Below are 22198 nucleotides of genomic sequence, written 5' to 3'. Positions count from 1 at the left end.
GAAATCAGCACGCCCACATATGAAGCTGACATACCGCTCTTATTATCACAAGATCATTTCGCCAGTTTGCTTTAATGTGCGCGAATGATTAGATTATGCCCGCTGGAACATTAAGCAACGTGTGTACACCTCGCCCATGAGAAGGACCGCCTGTTCCGGCAAATGACTGGACCCGTTTCTCACTTGTGTCCCTGATCGCGCATACCGCTCTTCTGACTGGCTCGAAACTGGTGAAATGTCCGCAATGACGGGGTCGCGCTTATACCGGAACAACTTTCACACATGAACGCATTAGACCGCGTTCCGGTCATTTAGCGGTAAAAAGCGCATGTGGGAAAACGGCTTTAGTTATCCAATAATTTATTCACAAGGTTAGGTTACATTGCTTAATTTGACATAAGACTTTTTGTGTGTCGCTATAATTCTCATCCATATGCTGAATTATTGAGAAGAGGAGCACTCATTAAGGATACTGTAGGGATGACTAAATAATTGAGCTGGTGCTGCCTGTGTGTGAGCACATAACTGGTTAACGATGGATGACGGCTTGTAGAGCATCTCCTCCTGGCCTCCGTGTTTCTCTCCTCTTTGGTCCACGCAGATGTTATAGCACAATATAGAGAATTGTTTAGATTTCAATACAATCAACAATTATCTGAAGCGAACAAATTCTCAGGAAATCCAACATTGCTGAAATCTACAATACAAGAAGAGAAACTGAAGGGAAACCACATCAGAAAGCTGATTCAACAGTCTTTAGGGAGGATGATATGTCAGCGTGAAACAGCCTAGGTTAATATTTCCCACATATCTATAGTTTCATGTGCTTATCATTTTAATAGTAATAATAATAATAATAATAATAATAATAATAATTCATTTATTTTATATAGCGCTTTTCAATGACCCAAAGACGCTGACAGTATGAGTACAACAGAAAACAAGAGAACAACGAGCAACAGGCAACAGATAACAATGAACAAGATAACAACAAGGTAACAATTAACACATCAATGAGTGAGCGGGAGGGAGAGGGGGCACACAGAAGAGAGGTAGTGGGGGAAAGGGGGGGTGGCAGGTTGGAGGAGGTGGTTAAGGGTAGGGGAGGTTGTAAGCTTGGGAGAACAGGTAGGTTTTGAGTCAGGATTTAAAAGTGGGGAGTGAAGGTGAGTCGCTGACATTCTGGGGGAGGGAGTTCCAAAGTTGGGGTGCAGCTCTTGAGAATGCTCGATCTCCAAAGCTCTTAAGTTTGGATGGTGGAACGGTGAGGGGAACAGTGGATCAGAATCGGAGGGTTTGGTTTGGGCGATGGGGGAGAAGGAGGTCAGTCGGATAAGGGGGGGCCAGGCTATGGAGGGCTTTGAAGGTGAGGAGGAGTAGTTTGAAGTGAATGCGTTGTTTGATGGGGAGCCAGTGGAGATTTCACGGTCCTCTGATGTTGATAGTGACGTTTGTATTCGAACACTTCAAGGTTTGCAAATTGAAACTGTTGACTCTTATAAATATCTGGGCCTATGGCTGGATTCAAAATTAACCTTCCAGACCCATGTGGAACACCTTACCAAGAAATTGAGGAGAAAAATCTGTTTTTCATTTGATTCTAGAAAGACCGTTGTTCAGTCTTTAATTTTGTCTGTATTTGATTATGGTGATGTTGTATATGCTCATGCCACACCCGCTATCTTAAAGCCACTTGATGCGGTGTATCACAGTGCCCTGCGTTTTATAACGGGTGATAGATTTATCACGCATCGATGTATTTTATATGAGAAAGTGGGTTGGCCCGCTCTGTCGGCTCGAAGGGAGCAACACTGTCTCTTATTCATTTATAAAGCCCTGATAGGGAAGCTTCCTTCCTACCTGTCATCGCTCATCAGTCTGAGTAACACATGTTATAGAACACGTTCACAATCGCACATCAGATTGTTTGCTCCACGTGTAAGGACAGACCTAGGAAGGACTGCTTTCTCTTTTTATGCCCGGCCCTGACAGACGGAACAAGCTCCAGAACATTTTAAAACGTGGCCAATTTATTTCCTTTAATTCTTTTAGACTACTCCTTGAGGGTACCCTACAGAATGTATGCTCTTGTTTTACTTGATGTATCCCTCTGCTTTGTTTGAAACTGTCTGTCTGGTAACATGTGTTCACTGTAAATGTTTTACTGTAACAGGGCTCCCTTGAAAATGAGAGCTTGCTCTCAAGGGATTTTTTCCCTGTATAAACAAAGGTGAAAAAAAAAAAAAAGAGCATGGAGAACAGGAGTGATGTGATCGCGGGACCGGGTGTTTGTGAGCAGGTGGGCAGCTGAGTTCTTAAATCTGGAGTCTATTGGGGGAGCCGGAGGTGATGCCGGTGAGGAGGGAATTGCAATAGTCCAGACGGGAGGAGATGAAGGCGTGGATGAGGGATTCAGCAGCAGGGGGGTAGAGAGTGTCTGATTTGAGCAATATTGCGGAGGTGGAAGTATGAGGTCTTGATAGCTCAATCAAGTTCATTATGTCTTCTTAGTTCAAATGATAGTTTTTGTTTCTTTTAAACAGAAAAATGTGTAGTAGATGTTTTTTTACCTTGACAGTTTTGACTGACATATGCAGTCTTCCTCAGATGCGTCAAATGGCCACCACAAATGACCACCACTCCTGCTGAAAACAGCTGTCATTTGACGCTTCTGAGGAAGACTGCAGATGTCAGTCTACTACACATTTGTCTGTTTAAAAGAAACAAAAACGATCATATGAAGTGTTGATGATGGAGCTGACATGGGGATCAAATGAAAGGTTGGGGTCCAGGCTGAAGCCAATGTTGCGAGCCAGGGGGGAGGGGGTGATGGTTGTGTCGTAAATGTTGAGTTTGATGGGTCCGGTTTTGCTGAGTGTGGATTTGGTGCCGATGAGAAGAAGTTCTGTCTTGTCAGTGACAAGACAGAACTTAACAGTGACAAGTAGGGCTGGGTTCAAAAAATCGATTCTCCGATTTTTAATCGATTTTCATTTTAATCCTCGATTATCGATTCATATGTCCAGAGATCGATTTTTTTTTAATTAATTAATTAATTTTTTTTTTTTTTTTTTTTTTTTTTTTATAAACAGGCTAAAATATTATGCTATGTGTGGTAGTTGAAACATAGTTTCAAGTTGACGTTTAATTATGTTTGTAGTTGAAACAAAAACATAAATACTGTAGGCTACATGAATGGAAATGTTTGATCATTATTAATATCTACTTTTAGAAATTATATAGGCTGAAATCAAATCACTGTGCATAATTGTGTGCACAGTTTGAACCAAAGGAAGGCTCTTTGTTTTGGCCCTCTGCCCTGTGGTCATGTGACCATGCAGGTCATGTGACCATGCAGCAACACTGTAGTTTGCTTTGGTGAACCTTGTTCCTCAGGGTGGCGTATAGTTTACAGCAGGGATGTCACAATATATCGTCCCACAATATATCGCGATATCAAAACGTGACAATATGTATCGTTGAGATGAAATCTCATATCGTGAGAAAAAGAAGCTGAACATGGTGGCACTGATCTGCATCTGATTGCATGCTCGCTCTCCTTTTCATTGCTTTGTTTGAAGAGACGAGGGACGTTAGACACGGAGGATGAAAATGGTGAAATTACTCAAATTAGCATGGAGGATGCCCCCTCAACTTACAAATCGATCGAAAAAATATATATCGTATCGTTATCGTGAACCCAATATATCGTATCGTATCGTGAACTGAGTGTATCGTGACACCCCTAGTTTACAGTATTTGGCCCCGGCTTGAAAAAGTTAAAGTTTAAAAATGCCAGGCAACAACAGGCAAAACAATTTATTCTCTCAATGTAAATTCAGCTTGTGAGGCAGGGCAGCAGAGAAAACAGCAGCATACACAACAAAGGACACTTTCACAAGTCAACAGCAAACATACACTATTGAGTGCTGTATGAAACTGACCCTGCAAGATATCTTATCCTAACTCCCAGGGGGGTCCAACTCCCACGGGTCCACTAGTACATAAATGAAAAGCAGGATATACAGAAAAATACATACTTTACCATATTAACCAGAATCTGCTTTTGTTTTTTTGTTTTTCATGATACAGTACAACTAAATCATTTTTCCAAGAAGAAGAAAGGTATAGAGACAAGATACATTGAGTCGTTCCTTCCTGGGCTTTTTTCACTGACAGGAGTTTGTCTAATTCTTCTCTCAGTGGAGAGCTCTGTTGAAAGAACACATTCATCTTTAGATGTGCTTAAGATGAGTCTCGTGTTTTTTTCTGTTAATTTATTTATAAAAACAAAAAAACAAAACATTAGAATGGCTACAACAGTTACCTGAAAAAATGAGCTGTGTATAAATGTATTATGTTAATTAATGACAATGAATCCTATCTGAGCGAAACAAATGATTAGTCTAATCTGTGTGATTGACAGGAGAGATGATCAGAGGGGCGGAGTTTTTACCACCATCATTGGTACAGGGACAGAAGTATGGGTAAAGCTTCTCAGTGAAGGTGCAGCCAGTGAAGGAGTAGATAAGAGCTGCAGCATCTACATCATAAAAGGAGACCAGACCCTCCTCATAATCCACAAACACCCCCACCTTCTGAGGCCTCCTCTTCAGAGAGAGGACAGCAGGGTCAGCAGCAGCTTTGTACTCATTTCCATTCCTCAACCGTACAGTCCAGAAGCCATCCTCTGGGCTCGCTGTGATGACTTCCTTCCTGTTGATCGACCCTCTGGCCACTCCTAAATCCCACTTAGTCTTCCCTTGAACCTGAACCTCGTAGTAAAACCTTCCTGAAGAGAAGCTCTGCTTTCCTAAGACACAGGCACAACGAGAGAATCTCTCTGGGTTGTCTGGGAGATTCCTCTTTACACCACTATATTTGACTTGTTTCTCATCATCAGACAGGGTGAGATATGGATTTGCTGTTTCAGGATCCAGAGTCACATCCACTGCATACTGCTGGACCCTCTTCAGCTGAACATCAGCACAAAACTTCTCCATCTCTTTCCTGAGAGTCTCCAGCTTCTCCACAGCTCTCCTCACAGCCTCATATGATGAGCGATGGACACTGACCTCTGTCCAGTCCTTGGTGTGTGGAGGAGTGTTCAGGGATGGGAAGCTTTGGAGGAGGTGGAGGTGGTCTTCAGTGCATAAGAGCTGCTCCACCTCAGCGGTTCTCTTCATCAGCTCAGAGATTTCCTGTTCCAGCTCTTTGATGAAGCCTTCAGCCTGTTTCTCTGTTGTTTTCAGCTTCTCTTCGATCGTCTCAATGAGCTCAGCCTGGCCTCTCTCCACAGACTGCCTCAGAGCGGTGAAGACCCGCACACTGTCTGCTATCTCTCTGTCTGCATCTTCCTTGCTGAGCTCTACTGAGTGTTTGATCTCCTGAATCTTTAGTCGTCTCTCCTGGATCTTCTGCTGAATTTCAGCCCCTGTCTCCCCAAGCTCAGCCTTCTTTCCATCACATTCTTCTTTCAGAGGAACAAAGTGATGTGACATGTGGTCTGACTCAGTGCAGAGCAGACACACACACATCTGGTCCGTCTTGCAGAACAGCTGGAGTGGTCCATCATGCTCTTTACACATCCTGTCTTCCAGGTTCTCCACAGGATCCATCAGCGTGTGTCTTTTGAGGCTTTTGATTATGTGATGAGGCTCCAGGTGAGTCTCACAGTAGGAGGCCAGACACACCAGACAGGACTTCAGGGCCTTCAGTTTGGTCCCAGTGCAGACGTCACAGGGAACTTCTCCTGGTTTGGCTTTCATCTGAGCTGACTTCCTCAACTGTGTCGCCATCTCATTTATGAAAGTATTGACCTGCAGCTCAGGTCTTCTGTTAAAATGCTTTTGACACAAGGGACACTTGCATGGGGCATTAACATCCCAGTGCTGAGTGATACAGTTCTTGCAGAAGTTGTGTCCACATGGTGTGGTGACTGGATCAGTGAACACATCCAGACAGATGGAGCACCGGAACTGCTCTTCAGAGAAGAGACAGCTGGCAGCAGACATATCAAGACACTGAGACCTAAAGTGAAAGTGTGAAATAACAATACTGTAACACCATTCTTGAATATTCATATTGAAACAAGTTAGATGATTAGAATATTATCAAAAGTCATTGACAGTTATGTAGTTAAATTACACCTAGCTGAAAATGTCATTTGACAAGTAGGCAAAATGACACGAGGGAAACATCCCATTTGGATATACTGTAGCTCAATGATGTATCACTGCTCTCATTTGAAACAGTAAATATGATCTGCTGTACTCACCTGTATCTTGTTGTATCACCTGTATGTCTCTTAAGACTCTGATGTATTGATGAGAAAGCCCTGATGAACTGACATTTATTTTTCTTTCCAGAGATGTTTTGTAACATGGGCAACTTCGGCTCAGGACCACGTGCTTCATGTAGCAACCAGGCGACCTCATGCGACTCAAGCCCATTTGAGGCTTTCAACTGCCCAAGTTTGGCACTGATGACATCACTGATGACATCATCACTGATGACATCACAGATGACATCATCACTGATGACATCACTGATGACATCATCACTGTTATCTATTCCAGACTGAATTATAGCTGCTGCGCAGCAATGGGTCGTGGCCGGGCAAGTAAGTTACCATTCATACTAGGGTTGCAAATATATTATTATTTTTCCTCCAAAAGTGCACACAAGGCCGGATTAACCATAGGGCAACCGGGGCAGGTGCCCCGGGGCCCTCGGGGTGAAGGGGCCCTCCAAATTTTTTTTTTTTTTTTGTTGTCTTACTCACCTGTATCTTGTTGTATCACCTGTATGTCTCTTATTGTTGAGAAAGATGTATTGTTCTTTCAAGTGAAAGAAAGAGACTTCTCCGCTGTAGCAGTGATGTCGCTCTGAGTTACTTTAGTTTCACTTCAGGAATGTGACGTTTAAACTGTCAGTGTTGCTCCGCCTCTTACTGCAGTTACAAGTAAGTTCATGTTTGGTCAAAAGATAATTTGGTCTGCTGTTATCTTGTCTTGCTCTGTGCTTTTATGTCTCTCTATCATATATATTTTAAATAAATAATAGTTATAATATTATACATAATATATAATAAAGTTTATGTCATCTCATTTGTAACTCACCAACACTTTATCTTTTTCCTCTCTCATTGGCAGACAGCTTTATTTGTATAACACACTTCATACACTGAGGCAGTTCAAAATGCTTTACAGAGTAATAACAAATACAGTAAATGTATGAAAAAGTGCAATTAAAAGGTGCAAAAGTACAACCAAGCGATCCACAAGATATAAGACTTGCAAAGTAAGCTATTGCAGTTCAAATCAAGTGAAATAGAAAGATAAAACCACACAACAAACTACTCACAACAAAATACTCCCACTTTTAGATGCATATTGTGAGTGAACACATGTTTTTCGTTAATTTTCTTATCCCCTGTCCTTCCTAAAGTTGATGTAATCACATGTTTAACTCTCCAGCAACATACGATCTTTCTCCTCTCTCATCTCTTTGGTATTACAGTCCGGCCGGGTTGGTTCACATGAGTGTGCTATGTGCAGTGTGCTGGTATCACTTCAATCCTGTAGTGCAGTGGTTCTCAAAGTGGGTCAGGGGTACCAGGGGGTCCCCAGCAAAAAGGCGAATCATTTATTTCCACTATAATTCCATCCATAAGTAACACAATGACAGGATGTATGAATATTTTGGTCATGGCTTTCATACACTTCCTGTAATAAAACATCTAAAAGCAAAAGTCTTATCAGATGGGGGCCCTGGGACAGAATCTTATCAAATGGGGGTCTGTGGTCTAATGTCAGGTTAGGGGTCCTTGATGGGAAAAGGTTGGAGAAGCACTGCTGTAGTGGTTCACTCTCGCTGACAACATGACAAGTTGTCTAGTGCAGTTTGAACCAAAGGAAGCCTATTTGTTTTGGCCCTCTACCCTGTGGTCATGTGACCATGCAGGTCATGTGACTAGGGCTGGGTTCAGAAAATCGCTTCTCCGATTTTTAATCCATTTTCATTTTAATCCTCAATTATCGATTCATATGTCCAGAGATTGATTTTAATTTTTTTTTTTTTTTTTTATAAACAGGCTAAAATATTATGCTGTGTGTGGTAATTGAAACATAGTTTCAAGTTGACGTTTAATTATGTTTGTAGTTGAAACAAAAACATAAATACTGTAGGCTACATGAATGGAAATGTTTGATCATTATTAATATCTACTTTTAGAAATTATATAGGCTGAAATCAAATCACTGTGCATAATTGTGAAAGTGTCTTTATTGACAGATGAAAAGGCTGTTATTTACCCTTTGTCACCACCTGGTGAGTAAATATATGTGTAACTAAAACCATTAAAATTGACAACAATCTGCAACTTTTTTTCCCCATGTATCTACTTGGCTGGTTGGGAACCCCTGTGTTACATAACTGGACAGTCATGTAATTCAGGGTACAGCTCAAAAACCACGTTTTGGTATCACTAACCAAATCAATATTGAAAATTGATCGAATCGGAATCGAATCGAATCGAAATTAATCGATTCGCAACCTTGTGAATCGGAATCAAATCGATTCTTGAAATTTGAACCAATACCCAGCTCTAGTGACAAGTTGTCACTGTTAAGTTTGAGGAAGTTGTGGGTCAGCCAGGTTTTTATTGCGGGTATGCAGGTTTCGATGTGGGTTTGGGTGGGTTCTGAATGGATTTTGTGCTGATGTAGATCTGAGTGTCGTCGGCGTAACAGTGGAAGTCCAGGTTGAACTTGCCGATGATGTGACCAAGGGGGAGCATGTAACAGATGAAGAGCAGGGGGCCGAGGACTGAGCCTTGGGGGATCCCCTGCGTGACAGAGGAAAAGGTGGAGGTGTGACCGGAGAGGGAGATGAACTGTTATCTGTCGGTGAGGTAGGAGGTGAGCCAATCCAGTGTGGTGCCCTCAACACCCAGTTGGTGCAGCCTTTGGAGGAGGATGGATGACACACTGTATCAAAGGCTGCGCTGAGAAATTGTTGCCGTTATTTTAATTTGTATGCAGTGACGCAGCTTGTGGAAAACAAAAGCGTGAGTCATAAATATCAAAGGGTGTAATTTATCACGGAGAACACGTTACCGACGCAAAATGATGCTGCGCCATGGTGCCTACTTTACGGAGGACTTTACACCTAATAAAACGTAGGTGTAAAATTTAAGTTCTAACTTATGCCTACGTTGTAACTATTTCACTTGGTGCAACCCAAATATTTTTAGTAGTGCGTAAACTCGGACTTAGTGAGACTTTACGCTCATACTAGGTTATGTTTCAACTTACGCACAGCTGGTGCAACCCACTGCTGGTCGCTTGACAGTAACCTCGCGTCACCAGGCTCTTCTCGGCGAGAAAGAGCCTGGCTTCCGTTCACAATTGATTTTGTCACCCTACCTGGTCCCGGTGTCATGCCGAGTTTTGCACCCCCGCCGAGAATTGCATCCCCACCTTCCGGGAGCATATTGTAATGATTTATACGGAAACTTAACTGTTTAAAAATTATATAATTGTCTGGGTAGACGTGACCTCCAAGCCAGGGGGTCTGTCCAGGCTCATGGAGACCGACTTTGATGCATTAGATCCGCGTGGAGGTGACTTCCAAGCTTGGGGCTCTCTTCTGGCTCATTGAAGCCGACTTTGGTGCTTAAAATCCGGGTACAGATGACCTCGAGACCTGGGATCTCTCCTGGCTTCATGGAGGGGGGTGCAAATCTCGACGGTTTGTACCTGCCGAGATCTGCATCCCTGTTTTTAAGTTAAAACAGCCCCAAAATATGGTGGGGGTGCAATTCTCGGCGGGGGTGCAAAACTCGGCATGACACCGGCCTAGAGCCCGCCCTAGACAGGAAGGGCAGCGTTTCTAGCTCGTCAACTTTTACGTTAACTTGACAATTTGACACAAGTATCAGAACGGCAAACAACAAAACAAAAGATGGACGTACCGAAGGAAGTTTATGAAGAAGTTATTTTAGAAACATTGCGGATTCACAATCTCACATCTTTTAAGCCAATACAGAAGCTTTGAATCAGACAATTAATCGAGGAAAGAGACGTCAAGCTAACGGCAACAAAGACGTTTTTTGGCGCACTGCCTTCCGGTGTTCATTCTGGTTCCGTGGTTTACGCCCCATGACAAAAAGCGGGGTGAAAGGTGCCCAGACTACTTGACAGAGTGCATTTACATCCCCATCCCCAGCTGCATGAGCAATCAGGGTAGCTGTGAGTCATCACTGACTGATCACCAAGAAGACAGTCAACTGTTTACAACCGTGCGTAGGCTATTGCAATTCAACGCGATAATGGCTGCTGAACGAGAAGAACCCGCGAACCCCCAGAACTTTTCCCCCGTCGAAAAATACAAAGGGGACATTTTGGGTAAAAAGCACAGATGGCCAGGGATGATTAAACATGCGGGAACACCATCCTTACAGTATTTGCCAAATTCAAGGTACGTTAAAACTATACTATCAATGGTTAAAACGTTGTCTTGCTTCATCATATATCGTATCGAACATAAACCATTTCCACCCGCAGCAGGATTAATGTCAGCTAAACACTTTCATCATAGGCTAACATGGCCAACGCTAATTAGCACCAGCTATCTTTGCGCTATTTCTTGACTGAGCGAACCTCATGTGTAGGCGAGCATGTCGTTATGTGTGTGTGAGAGGTGAGGCAGAGGGGTGTGTGTGAGTGCATCAACATTGAAACTGACGCCACATGGCTCTTTCTGAGGAATAGCATTGCATCAGTGACAGTTGATCTCATTTGTGTTATTTATGCTGCAAAATGGTGTCATGATTTAAAAATAGTGTTATAAAAGTGGCTGTTGCAGAGTTAACTGTGAACCATTTATTGCTTAGTGTGTCTGTCTGTCAGTGCAGTGTTTCTCGCACCACAAATAGATTTTGACCGCCACATATATTAATTTCAATTTAACCTCTTCATTTTGCTCTCAGAGTGCACCAGATTGATGCATCTTACTTTAAAATGTACAAAATTGTCTTTCAAGATGGTCCACGGACCACGGTCTATCCACCATGATCTCTCCACATGCTCAGGGAAACACTGTTGTGTGTGTGTGTGAGTGAGTGAGTGAGCGAGCATGTTATTGTTATAAATATCTTTTTTTTTTTGTTTAAATAAACCTTGCCTTTGGGTTAGTCACGCAATTTATTCTCTTGAGCTTTATTCCTTCCCAGCCTATCTGAATTCTGTTGTATTGATACAGTGCATAGAAATTATGGCAAACTACTGTAAGACCGTTTAGTTCTGCAATCTCAAACTCAAAATATATAGTAAGTGTTAGTTGAAGGTGTGTCGCTGATGTAACCGGTTACAGCTCGAAGTGGCGATAGGGTCTTGAAATTTATTGGAAGGGTCTTGAAAAAGGTCTTGAAAAGTATTGAATTTAACTTCAGGATTGCTGCATATACCGTCAGTAAGCTGTTGATTTGGGAGATTTTGTTTTTGAATGAGTGGAGTTGAAATGAGTTGCAGAGATCAGGGGAGGAAAGTGTGTTATTGTCCAGGGGTTGGAGTAGTTTCTTGACGGTGGAGGAGAGGGTGCGGGGGTTTCGGTTGGTGCTGTTGATGAGAAGTTGGCGGATTTAGCAGCTTGGAGTGCATCACGGTAGGAAGAGATGTGTTATTTGTAGGCTTCAGCAGGGAAGGTGAGGTGTTTTTTGTGTGTAAAGTCTTTCCAGTTGACGGCCGGTCTACTTCGTGGTGCGGAGTTCGGCAGTGTACCAGGGGGAGGAGGTGGTGAATGAGACTGTGGTGATTTTCAAGGGGGCCAGTGAGTCAAGGGAGTCGGAGAGAATGGAGTTGAGCGTGATGGCATAGTCATCAGAAGAGGAGGGGCGGAGTCAGGGGCGAGGGCAGAGGATATAGACTGAGAGAGAGTAAGTGGGTCAACAGATTTGATATTACGGAAAGAGATGGGGCGTTTTTTGGGGTGATGGGGTGAGGGCAGGGGGGCAGAGAAGAGGTTTTTTGGGGTGATGGGGTGAGGGCAGGGGGGCAGAGAAGAGGTTTTTTGGGGTGATGGGGTGAGGGCAGGGGGGCAGAGAAGAGGTTTGTTGGGGTGATGGGGTGAGGGCAGGGGGGCAGAGAAGAGGTTTGTTGGGGTGATGGGGTGAGGGCAGGGGCGGGCAGAGAAGAGGTTTGTTGGGGGTGATGGGGTGAGGGCAGAGAAGAGGATACAGAGTGGTCAGAGAGGGGTGAGGGCAGGGGGCAGAGAAGAGGTTTGTTGGGGTGATGGGGTGAGGGCAGGGGGGCAGAGAAGAGGATACAGAGTGGTCAGAGAGGGGTGAGGGCAGGGGGCAGAGAAGAGGTTTTTTGGGGTGATGGGGTGAGGGCAGGGGGGCAGAGAAGAGGATACAGAGTGGTCAGAGAGGGGTGAGGGCAGGGGGCAGAGAAGAGGTTTTTTGGGGTGATGGGGTGAGGGCAGGGGGGCAGAGAAGAGGATACAGAGTGGTCAGAGAGGGGTGAGTGCAGGGGGCAGAGAAGAGGTTTGTTGGGGTGATGGGGTGAGGGCAGGGGGGCAGAGAAGAGGTTTGTTGGGGTGATGGGGTGAGGGCAGGGGGGCAGAGAAGAGGATACAGAGGTGGTCAGAGAGGGGTGAGGGCAGGGGGCCAGAGAAGAGGTTTGTTGGGGTGATGGGGTGAGGGCAGGGGGGCAGAGAAGAGGTTTGTTGGGGTGATGGGGTGAGGGCAGGGGGGCAGAGAAGAGGATACAGAGGTGGTCAGAGAGGGGTGAGGGCAGGGGGCCAGAGAAGAGGTTTGTTGGGGTGATGGGGTGAGGGCAGGGGGGCAGAGAAGAGGTTTGTTGGGGGTGATGAGGTGAGGGCAGGGGGGCAGAGAAGAGGATACAGAGTGGTCAGAGAGGGGTGAGGGCAGGGGGCCAGAGAAGAGGATACAGTGGTGGTCAGAGAGTGGAAATGAGAGAGGGTGTAGGTTGGATATGGGTAGGGAGGCAGAGCAGACTAACAGCCACATTCCACTGAGTCCGTGTTCGGTCCGTCTGCGCTGCGGTACGGCTTCGGAGCCGATACGTTTCCACTCTAATCATTGTGTCAACTCCCACCTACTCCGCTGCGGTTGCGTGTCTACTCCGTCCCAGCTCCGACGATCCGGAGCTCTCCGAAAAAGATACGCAAGGCTTCTATTTTTCACGGATGTCGGAGCAAAGCTGCAGCAAGTTGGGCGGAGCCAGGCATGGAATCAACAGGGCAGAGGTGTTTACAGCATTCAATATCAAGCCAGAGGACAAACATGTATGAGGAAAAGTTCATAATTGAAGTGGAAAACCACAAAATAATATATGACACGACACATCCTTTTTACAAGGACAACACCAAGCAAGTCCACCCCTCCTCTGCTTCTCCAGTTGGGAACAATGATCTTCTGCCTGTTTGTCGTTGTATTTATCCCACATACAAATTGTCTCGCGCGATTTCACCGCGAGAACTTGTCGGTCTCGTCACTCTAGCTGTCTGGCGGAGCGGAGCCGTGACGTGCTCTGCACGCAGCCGGTTAGTGTTGGCGCAGCACAGAGCACGTAGCAAAACCGGAGCACAGCCGCAACGCAACACAAATGCAACCAGTGCGATTCCCCAGTAAGTCAAGTATGTGGGGAAGTTGATGGGTGAAGTGAAAACAGTCAAGGACAGAGAGGAAGTCACATGTGAGGTTGGAGTTGGGTTGGTCGACGTGAATGTGAAAGTCGCCGGTGCAGTGAGTAGGATGCGGGTGGAAAGAGAGGAAGCGATGGTGACGAGTTCAGAAAGTTCAGACAGAAAAGAGGGGTGTGGCTTGGGGGGGGGGGCGGTAGAGGAGTAGAGCAGTTATGGAATTGGGGAGTGAAAAGGCTAGGTATTCAAAGGATGACATGGGAGCGAGATTGAGGTCCAGTTCAGTGATGGATACGTTCTTTTTTAATGGAGAACGGCGAGACCTCGCCCAGAGAGGCGGGTTTCGCAATGTAACTGTAATTAGGGGGGGGGGCGGGGGGTTGGCCTGGTTGAGTGAGTAGCAGTCCGAGGGCTGCTAGTAATACTAATGATAAACTTTATTCGTATAACTTTTAGACAAGGCTTTCATAATTAAAGTTTACAAAGTGGCTATAAAGATAGAAGATGTCCCATAAAAACAAGAGATTACATAGAAGTTAATCAATAAAAATTTGACAATAATAAATAAAGGACAAATAAAAAATAACCCAAGAAACAAAACCAGAAGGTAAGGCATTGCATTTGCGTCATTAGTGCAGAATCAACAGGTGCTCTTTCTCTTGTATAACAACTGAATTATGCATAGAAAGACTTTGTATGTATATATTTAGTCTTAGATCCTATCAAAAACACTACTTCGCAGGAACAAAATAGTCCAAGGCAGGGTCTCATTATTTACAACAATTAAAAATCTTTTATTTCACACGGTAAGAAATGTTTGTACCAACACATCTGGCTCAGACATTCAACAGGGCAATACTGGCTTTGACTGGAAAATGGAACTATAAATGTATATTTACAAAGACTTCCCATCCATTTTCTTATTCAAAAAAAGGGGTTCAGAAGAGATTTAAAAAGACTGAACTGATTTAGCCCGCCTCAGCTTTAATGGAGAACACTCAGCCCCCTCTGGTGTTCAGTTTAGAGAGATTTTACTGAGTCCAACCCACTTCATGCTGCAAAGTCAGAGGTTAAAGACTAATCCTCGAGTTCCCCTGCACACTACCGCCTTTCTTGGTCCATTTTGGGTCACCACAAACACCTCCCAGCCCCACCGGCAGCCAGCCTCCACCCAAACCCACCCACCCACCACCAGGCACCGACATCACTTCCCCTTCCGTTTGCCCCACCGGTCCGGGCCACACTCCCACAGGAAGCTGACGATTAGCTCCTCGTTAGAGGCCTGACTAACCACCGTGTGACATCAGCTCTGTATGAAATCACCAGTCTGGGTTGTTGTGACCGGGGACTGGAAGCACCTCTAAGTATAGCCATTATTATGGAAATGATCTGCAGCCAGGGGTCTTGTTATTGTTGTTGTTGTCACGACTCAACGACACAAAACGTTATGTTGGGACTGAGGGCTGTTGACGCATCACCAGTTGGGGGCGATAGCCAATCACGGCTGTGGTGTGGGAGCCGTCTGTTGCCATGGTTACACATTTGAGTGGTGATTGGGGGGCAGTTAATATTGCCGCATTCAGATGCCTACAGTACACGTGTTGTGAGATCTGTTTTATTGCCTTGTGGCATTCACCGAACAACGAGAGCAGTGGCTTCTCCTGTCAACACTGCTTTGACTATTCACTTCACTTCAAAGAGTCAAGTGTCCTAGGTGTTTATAGCCTGGATTTTTCTCCCCTCTCCCCACAGTTATGTTTCGCCTCTATGACACAGATGGGAACGGGTCTTTGGACAGCTCGGTAAGAAATCATTCTAATTCACATTCAACACTGAAAGCCCTCATTCCTTCCAATAGCCTGGTACACTAAAACCAACCTCATCACATGAACTCATTCTGTTTCGCTCCAGGGATTAGTCTGGCCTTCCAACCACCCCCAGGGATTTCCAGAAATTACAAAGTCCCACAGGCCAATCAGCAATCAGGGACCAGCGCCGTAACCGGCCAATCAGGGCAAAACAGTAATGGTGACTCCCAAAGCAATGAGCGGTAACGTTAACGTTAGTAGAGTAAACAAAGCCATAAGTGCAGTTATTGCAGAGATAGACTCAATATCATCAGCTAAACAAGAACAAGCTTATGCACCAGCAGAGTTCCTCGGTGGAAAATACATTTTTGCTGTTCTTCTGAGTGGATTTGACGCCGCTGATTGGCTGAAGATGTTGTCTGTCAAGGCAAGTACTCCCGCCCACTGAAGGCTGGAAGTCCAGACTGATGCGTACTGTAGAGCGAAACAGGATGTAAGATCACGTTATCAGGATGTGTTTACTAGGGGTGTCAAAATTAATCGTATAATCGATGCATCGCGATTCGATGTGAATCGAATCGGATCGAATCGTTGACAGATGAATCGTTGAATCGTTTGTTTAAATTTCTGTTGACATTCCGATTTTAAAGCACTTTCTAAGTAAAAAAAGGGCCTTGATATTTATCTGACTGCGTGTATTAATTGATGAAAAAGTAGCCATGTGCAGTAATAGTACAGAAAATTGAGGATTTGATACTTGGAGCTGCAATACTTTGAGCTGTATCGAGATGCATCGTGATGCATCGTGGAATCGAATCGAATCGTTGACAGATGAATCGTAATCGAATCGTGAGGCCAGTGAAGATTCACAGCCCTAGTGTTTACCAGGCTATCATTCCAATACACTCAATGTTTTCTCAAAAACTAGTGTTAATTGAGATCGGTTGCTCAAAAATTCCAATATTCACCTTTGCTCTATCACCAAAAATGTTAGTATTTTGCCGGTAAAGCTCTTCAAATAACTCACAAGTTAAAGGCTTTTTCTAACACGAGTATTACAGTATTTACACGTGTGCACTCGACTCATTGTCCCTCTCTCATTTTGAAGTTGAACTCATTTACACTTGACTGTGACTCGACACAGACTACGAGTGATACCTACTTGACTTATTAGAGTAGTCCAAAATGCATCATAGTGACTCAGTCCGCCACTAGACAATACGGTAATTGCAACCGCCCTCCACTCCTGCCCAAAAAATGAGCAACCATTATAATTAAACCATCAACCTTGGAGCGCTTCCCACGCTGCCTTTGTTGTTTAGCACTGTGCACAAGAATGACATTCCAAATGGGCTGTTACACGCTGTTTATCAGTCTATTTACACCAAATACACTATGTTTGAGTGGCATCAACTTGTAGGCTGCAATATACAGTAAGAGAAACACTATATTTCTGTGCCTGTAAATGACTGTCTGTGGTCTGACTGCAGGAGCTGGAGCACATTATCTCCCAGATGATGCATGTGGCTGAGTACCTGGAATGGGACGTGACTGAACTGAAACCAGTAAGAGAGAAATGAGTAATAATATGTCAGTGGCAGCCATTATAGAACCATTTTGTATCAAATTTTGTATCCCCCATTAGTGCTAAATTTAATTTATTTATCCTGGTTGCTGCTCCACCCTCTGCTGATCTGGGGAGAGCCAAAACTGGCTCCATGCTTCCTCTGAGACATGCGCAGTAGCCAGCCGCTTCTTTTGACCTGACAGGGGAAGCTTCACCGGTAGGACATAGCATAGCGTGGGAGGATCACGCTATTCCAACGAGTTCCCCTCCCTCCGAACAGGCGCCCCGAACGACCAGAGGAGGCACCACTTCAGCGACCAGGATATTGCATGTTTTGGTGTGGGGTTCCTATATGAAGGAAACCCCCAGGGGGCACGGGGAGAACATGCAAACTCCACACAGAAAGGCCCTTTTGACGACCCCACCCGGGCAGTGGGCACTCGAGGACATGCGGACGGGCACACACTTGTTCAGCGCTCACAGCGTCCCAGGTGGGAATCGAACCCAGGACCTTCTAGCTGTGAGGCGACAGTGCTTAGCACTGCTCCACCGTGCCCCCAGGCCAGCCAGTTCTCTCTTAAAGAGTGGAACCAAATGATCCAAAATTACAGTATATTGTCAAACAAAACTCTAGTGTCTCTCAACTGGCTTCTCACCAGACCATTGCATCTCATTTCTGAAAGCTGAAAAGAAATAAATCATTCTTTTTTTTTATCAGTTCCTAATTAACAGTCCCTTACTCATCATAAGCGTTTGCTCCCTGTACATACAAACAAGCAGAATGGTGAACGTTGATGTTAAACGATGATTTTTTATTTCCCCTTATTTTACTTAATTGTGAATTGGAAGAAGCCTAGGGGCTGAAAATAGTCATGATTTTGACAAGACAAGGCTTTTATCACAAAGTTTAACACATTTGTGTATTAGAAATAAAGTTTTTCACATTCCATAAATCTCAAATGATCTCCCCATCCCTTCGGGTTCTTCTGACCGATTGTTTTGGTTTGTAGATCCTGCAGGAGATGATGCAGGAGATCGACTATGACCACGACGGCACCGTGTCCCTGGAGGAGTGGATCCAGGGAGGCATGACCACCATCCCTCTACTGGTGCTGCTGGGCCTGGAAACGGTGAGAACAAAACATGAAGCAGGGGGATATTTTTATTGATTTCCCTGGTTTGTTTTGTGACATTCAGTTGTGTGTCTTTGTAATCTTTTCTCTTTGCTTGTCAGTTGCTTTAGTATGGGCGTGCCAATAAACTAAACCTAAACTTTCAGACAAAGAGCTATACATGTACAGTAAGTCCATTTGGTTTTCTACTGAGTGATGTTTTCCAGTCTCATCTAAAGAGTGGAACTGAGTGTGGACTCTTAAGCCACTTCTAGACATGAACTCTGGACTATGTCGGTTGAATCAGGTCCGGGGATTCCGGAGTTAGCCTTCCAGACAAGAGGCATTGTTTCCACACGCGAGGGAAGTCTAGAGAGTTGTGTGTGTGTGTGTGTGTGTGTGTGGGGGGGGGGTTAACTTAATGCGAGACAGACTTTTAATGACATCAATGTAGACTACATCAGAGATATATTAATGACATCAATGTAGACTACATCAGAGATATATTTCAGAAAGCAATTCTCCACTCTATGAAAAGGCCTTCAATGCATTATTCTGGCGAGGTGGATAGAAACTATCCTGGTTAAAACCATCTTGATCCGTGATGGTTTGAACCAGGCTAGATAACACGTGGGGTGAGACGTGGGGTGGTGGTGTGCCAAAAAGTGAGCCGTTTGCATTGTATCCTGTATCATGTCTCACCAATTCCACAAGACATACTGTATGCCTCTATATATCCCCCCCCCCCTATTTCCAATTCATATCTGTCTCACTCTCTTTCTCTGAACGCAGGGACTTGTGTGTAAGGACCATGGATTGTAGACGTGGGGGGGGTGACACACATGCTTCAGGGCAGGCAAACAGCAGCATACACACACACACACACACACACACACACACACACACAGTCAGCGAGTCGCAGAGGGAGAGTGAGGCAGAAAGATGGCAGAGACACCAGAGAACGAAATGTGAAGTATCTTTGGTTCTACCTAATTGATGCTGATAATGCTCGTTGTCACAAGTGTAACAAATCCTTTGCTTGTAAGCACACACCCACTCGCTCGCTCTGGACGTGAGTCTGTACCTTCTAAACAAGAGTTGCTCTGCGAGTGACACGGACATAGCACTAGTGACACGGACATAGCACTATAGTGACACGGACATAGCACTATAGTGACACGGACATAGCACTAGTGACACGGACATAGCACTAGGACATAGCACTAGTGTCACGGACATAGCACTAGTGACACGGACATAGCACTAGGACATAGCACTAGTGACATGAACAGCACTAGTGACACGGACATAGCACTAGGACATAGCACTAGTGACACGGACATAGCACTAGGACATATCACTAGTGACACGGACATAGCACTAGTGACATGGACATATCACTAGTGACATGGACATAGCACTAGTGACACGGACATAGCACTAGTGACACGGACATAGCACTAGGACATAGCACTAGTGACACGGACATAGCACTAGTGACATGGACATAGCACTAGTGACACGGACATAGCACTAGTGACACGGACATAACACTAGTGCCACGGACATAGCACTAGTGACACGGACATAGCACTAGTGACACGGACATAACACTAGTGCCACGGACATAGCACTAGTGACACGGACATAACACTAGTGACACGGACATAGCACTAGTGACACGGACATAACACTAGTGACACGGACATAACACTAGTGACACGGACATAGCACTAGAGTGACACGGACATAGATAGCACTAGTGACACGGACATAGCACTAGACTGACACGGACATAGCACTCTGCATCGACGGACACACAGTCACAACCTCCCCCCTGGTCCGTAACCTCAGCATTATCATGGATCCCACCCCCTCCTTCAAGTCACACATCAATAACATCACCCAAAACATCCTTCTTCCACCTCCGTAACTTTGCACGACTCCGCCCCACCCTCTCCTCCTCAGCCGCAGAAACACTCATTCATGCCTTCATCACCTCCAGATTAGACTACTGCAACAGAATTCTTTACGGCCTCCCTTCCACTGTCCTCCAAAAACTGCAAGATGTTCTAAACTCAGCTGCCCGGTTGCTCACCCACACCTGCTCCAGAGAACACATCACACCCATCCTCCAACACCTTCACTGGCTTCCAATACATCACCGAATCCATTTCAAAATCCTCCTCATCACTTACAAAGCTCTCAATAATCTCGCCCCACCCATACCTGACAGATCTCCTCCATCGCCACTCCCCCACTCGCCACCTCCGATCTGCCGATGCTAACCTTCTCACAACCCATCACCAAGACCAAGTACCGCACCTTGGGGGACAGAGCATTTTCCATCGCTGCCCCAAACCTCTGGAATTTCCTGCCCCCTAACATCTGAAACTCTGACACATTCACTTATTTTAAAAACCAACTCAAATCCCACCTTTTCAAGAAAGCCAACAATATTTGACTTCCACCTCCACCCTGCTCTTTCACTCTGTAACCTCTATCATTGTATTTGAACTGCATCTGTGTACGTTTATGTTATATGGTTATTTGTTTTCATGTAAAGCGTCTTTGAGTATTCAGAAAAGTGCTATATATGTCCTGTCTATTATTATTATTATTATTAGTGGCCGGGCCAGCGAAGCGGCCGGGCCACTTATTGTATTTGCCTGTATTATTATTCTTCTCCCGGGAGGCTTTGCAACTTTCATCGAAATGTGGACCCAAATGAGGAGAAACTTTTGTACACTGCAACCTATGGCCAATTATGAAGTCTAAAGACCGCAAAACTGCAAAAACTGTAAAACGAATTAAACCGTACTCCTCCCACATTTTTTCTTCAAACGACACCAAACTCCAGCATCTGCATCGTTAGACTGTCCTCCACAAAAGCATTAAACCGATTTTTGTTTGATTTAAAATTGACCCCACAGTGCATCAAAATGTTTTACTGTAAATGGTACTTTAAACAGCTAATGCAAATTCTTGCTAAATAAAGCTCGAATCTCCACGAAAGAAATTGACAAGATTTTGCTGTCAGAGTAGTTGAAGTGTGCAAAATCCAAGAATTGTATCTCAAAAACTGAATTTTTGACAGTATTTTGAATTCTGGCCTCATGTATAGCTTAAAGAGCATCATAATTGCCCTAATTACCTAATGATGTGATGTCACTTGAGCAATGACGTCATCAGTGATGTCATCAATGATGTCATCAGTGATTGTGTCATCAATGATGTCATCCTTCCTGGCTGAGCAGACTGGGTGGGTGATGTCATAGTTGTTGCTGTCATGTCATCGGTGATGTCATACATGCCAAAGTATAAATAAGCAATTTTTCAGTCTATCTCTCTCTGCCTCCACTGTCCCTACTCTCTCCGCTTCTATGTTCAACTGCCATGTACTTAACCTGCTGCCTTCTGCCCCAGCCCTGTCATGAACGGCAGTGTTCTAATCTAAGCAGACTGGATTGCATGCAGCAGATGATAGAAAGCTCATCCATAAGAGACTTGAGACTTGACTTGGACTTGTGACTAAAGACTTGAGACTTGCCCGGCCACAACCCATTGCTGTGCAGCAGCTATAATTATTATTATTATTATGATTATGATCATCATCGTCATCGTCATCGTCATCAAACAATTGTGTCTATATACAGCCCATCCAAGTGATGTCTGGATATCTTCAGGAGTTCACTGCACCTTTAGAAAGGGCTTTAGTTAAAGGGCCTATAAGTGATCTTTGTTCTTTGTCCTCTATCAGCCCCTGCTGGCCATCAGTTGGAATTGCAACTCTCCTATACATGTCATTTGCACACACCGTAGACCGGCACAAACACACACACACACACACACACACACATACACACACACACACACACACACACACACACACACACACACACACGCGCGCGCGCGCGCACACACACACACACACACACACACACACACACACACACACACACACATCACCCTGTGTGGTAGCTTGCCACCATTGGTGTCTGATGTAACTGACAAACAATTAAGTCATTTTCACAATAAAGGTG

At 44.7% G+C, this 22198-nt stretch overlaps 2 protein-coding genes across 3 annotated transcripts in view; one reads left to right on the top strand and one right to left on the bottom strand.

The window, feature by feature from the left end:
• The window catches only part of dgkb (diacylglycerol kinase, beta), a gene marked incomplete at both ends in the record, with an annotated part of 171242 nt that overhangs the window by 19991 nt on the left and 129053 nt on the right, over positions 1 to 22198 (top strand). For both annotated transcript variants that reach the window (XM_083636690.1, XM_083636689.1), the window contains 3 exons: positions 15421 to 15470; positions 16967 to 17041; positions 18054 to 18173. In XM_083636690.1, the coding sequence (XP_083492816.1) occupies positions 15421 to 15470; positions 16967 to 17041; positions 18054 to 18173 (245 nt within the window). The remainder of the gene's footprint in view (positions 1 to 15420; positions 15471 to 16966; positions 17042 to 18053; positions 18174 to 22198) is intronic.
• On the bottom strand, positions 4407 to 6014 carry LOC310776524 (E3 ubiquitin-protein ligase TRIM39-like; the record flags this gene model as incomplete). The annotated part of the gene is made up of 1 exon (XM_083636706.1): positions 4407 to 6014. The coding sequence occupies one exon, from the start codon at positions 6012 to 6014 to the stop codon at positions 4407 to 4409; it is 1608 nt and encodes a 535-aa protein (XP_083492832.1).

This window comes from Poromitra crassiceps (assembly GCF_964638095.1).
Source record: "Poromitra crassiceps genome assembly, chromosome: 1".
Taxonomy (NCBI): Eukaryota; Metazoa; Chordata; class Actinopteri; order Beryciformes; family Melamphaidae; genus Poromitra; species Poromitra crassiceps.
This window is presented reverse-complemented; position numbering and strand designations above follow the sequence as displayed.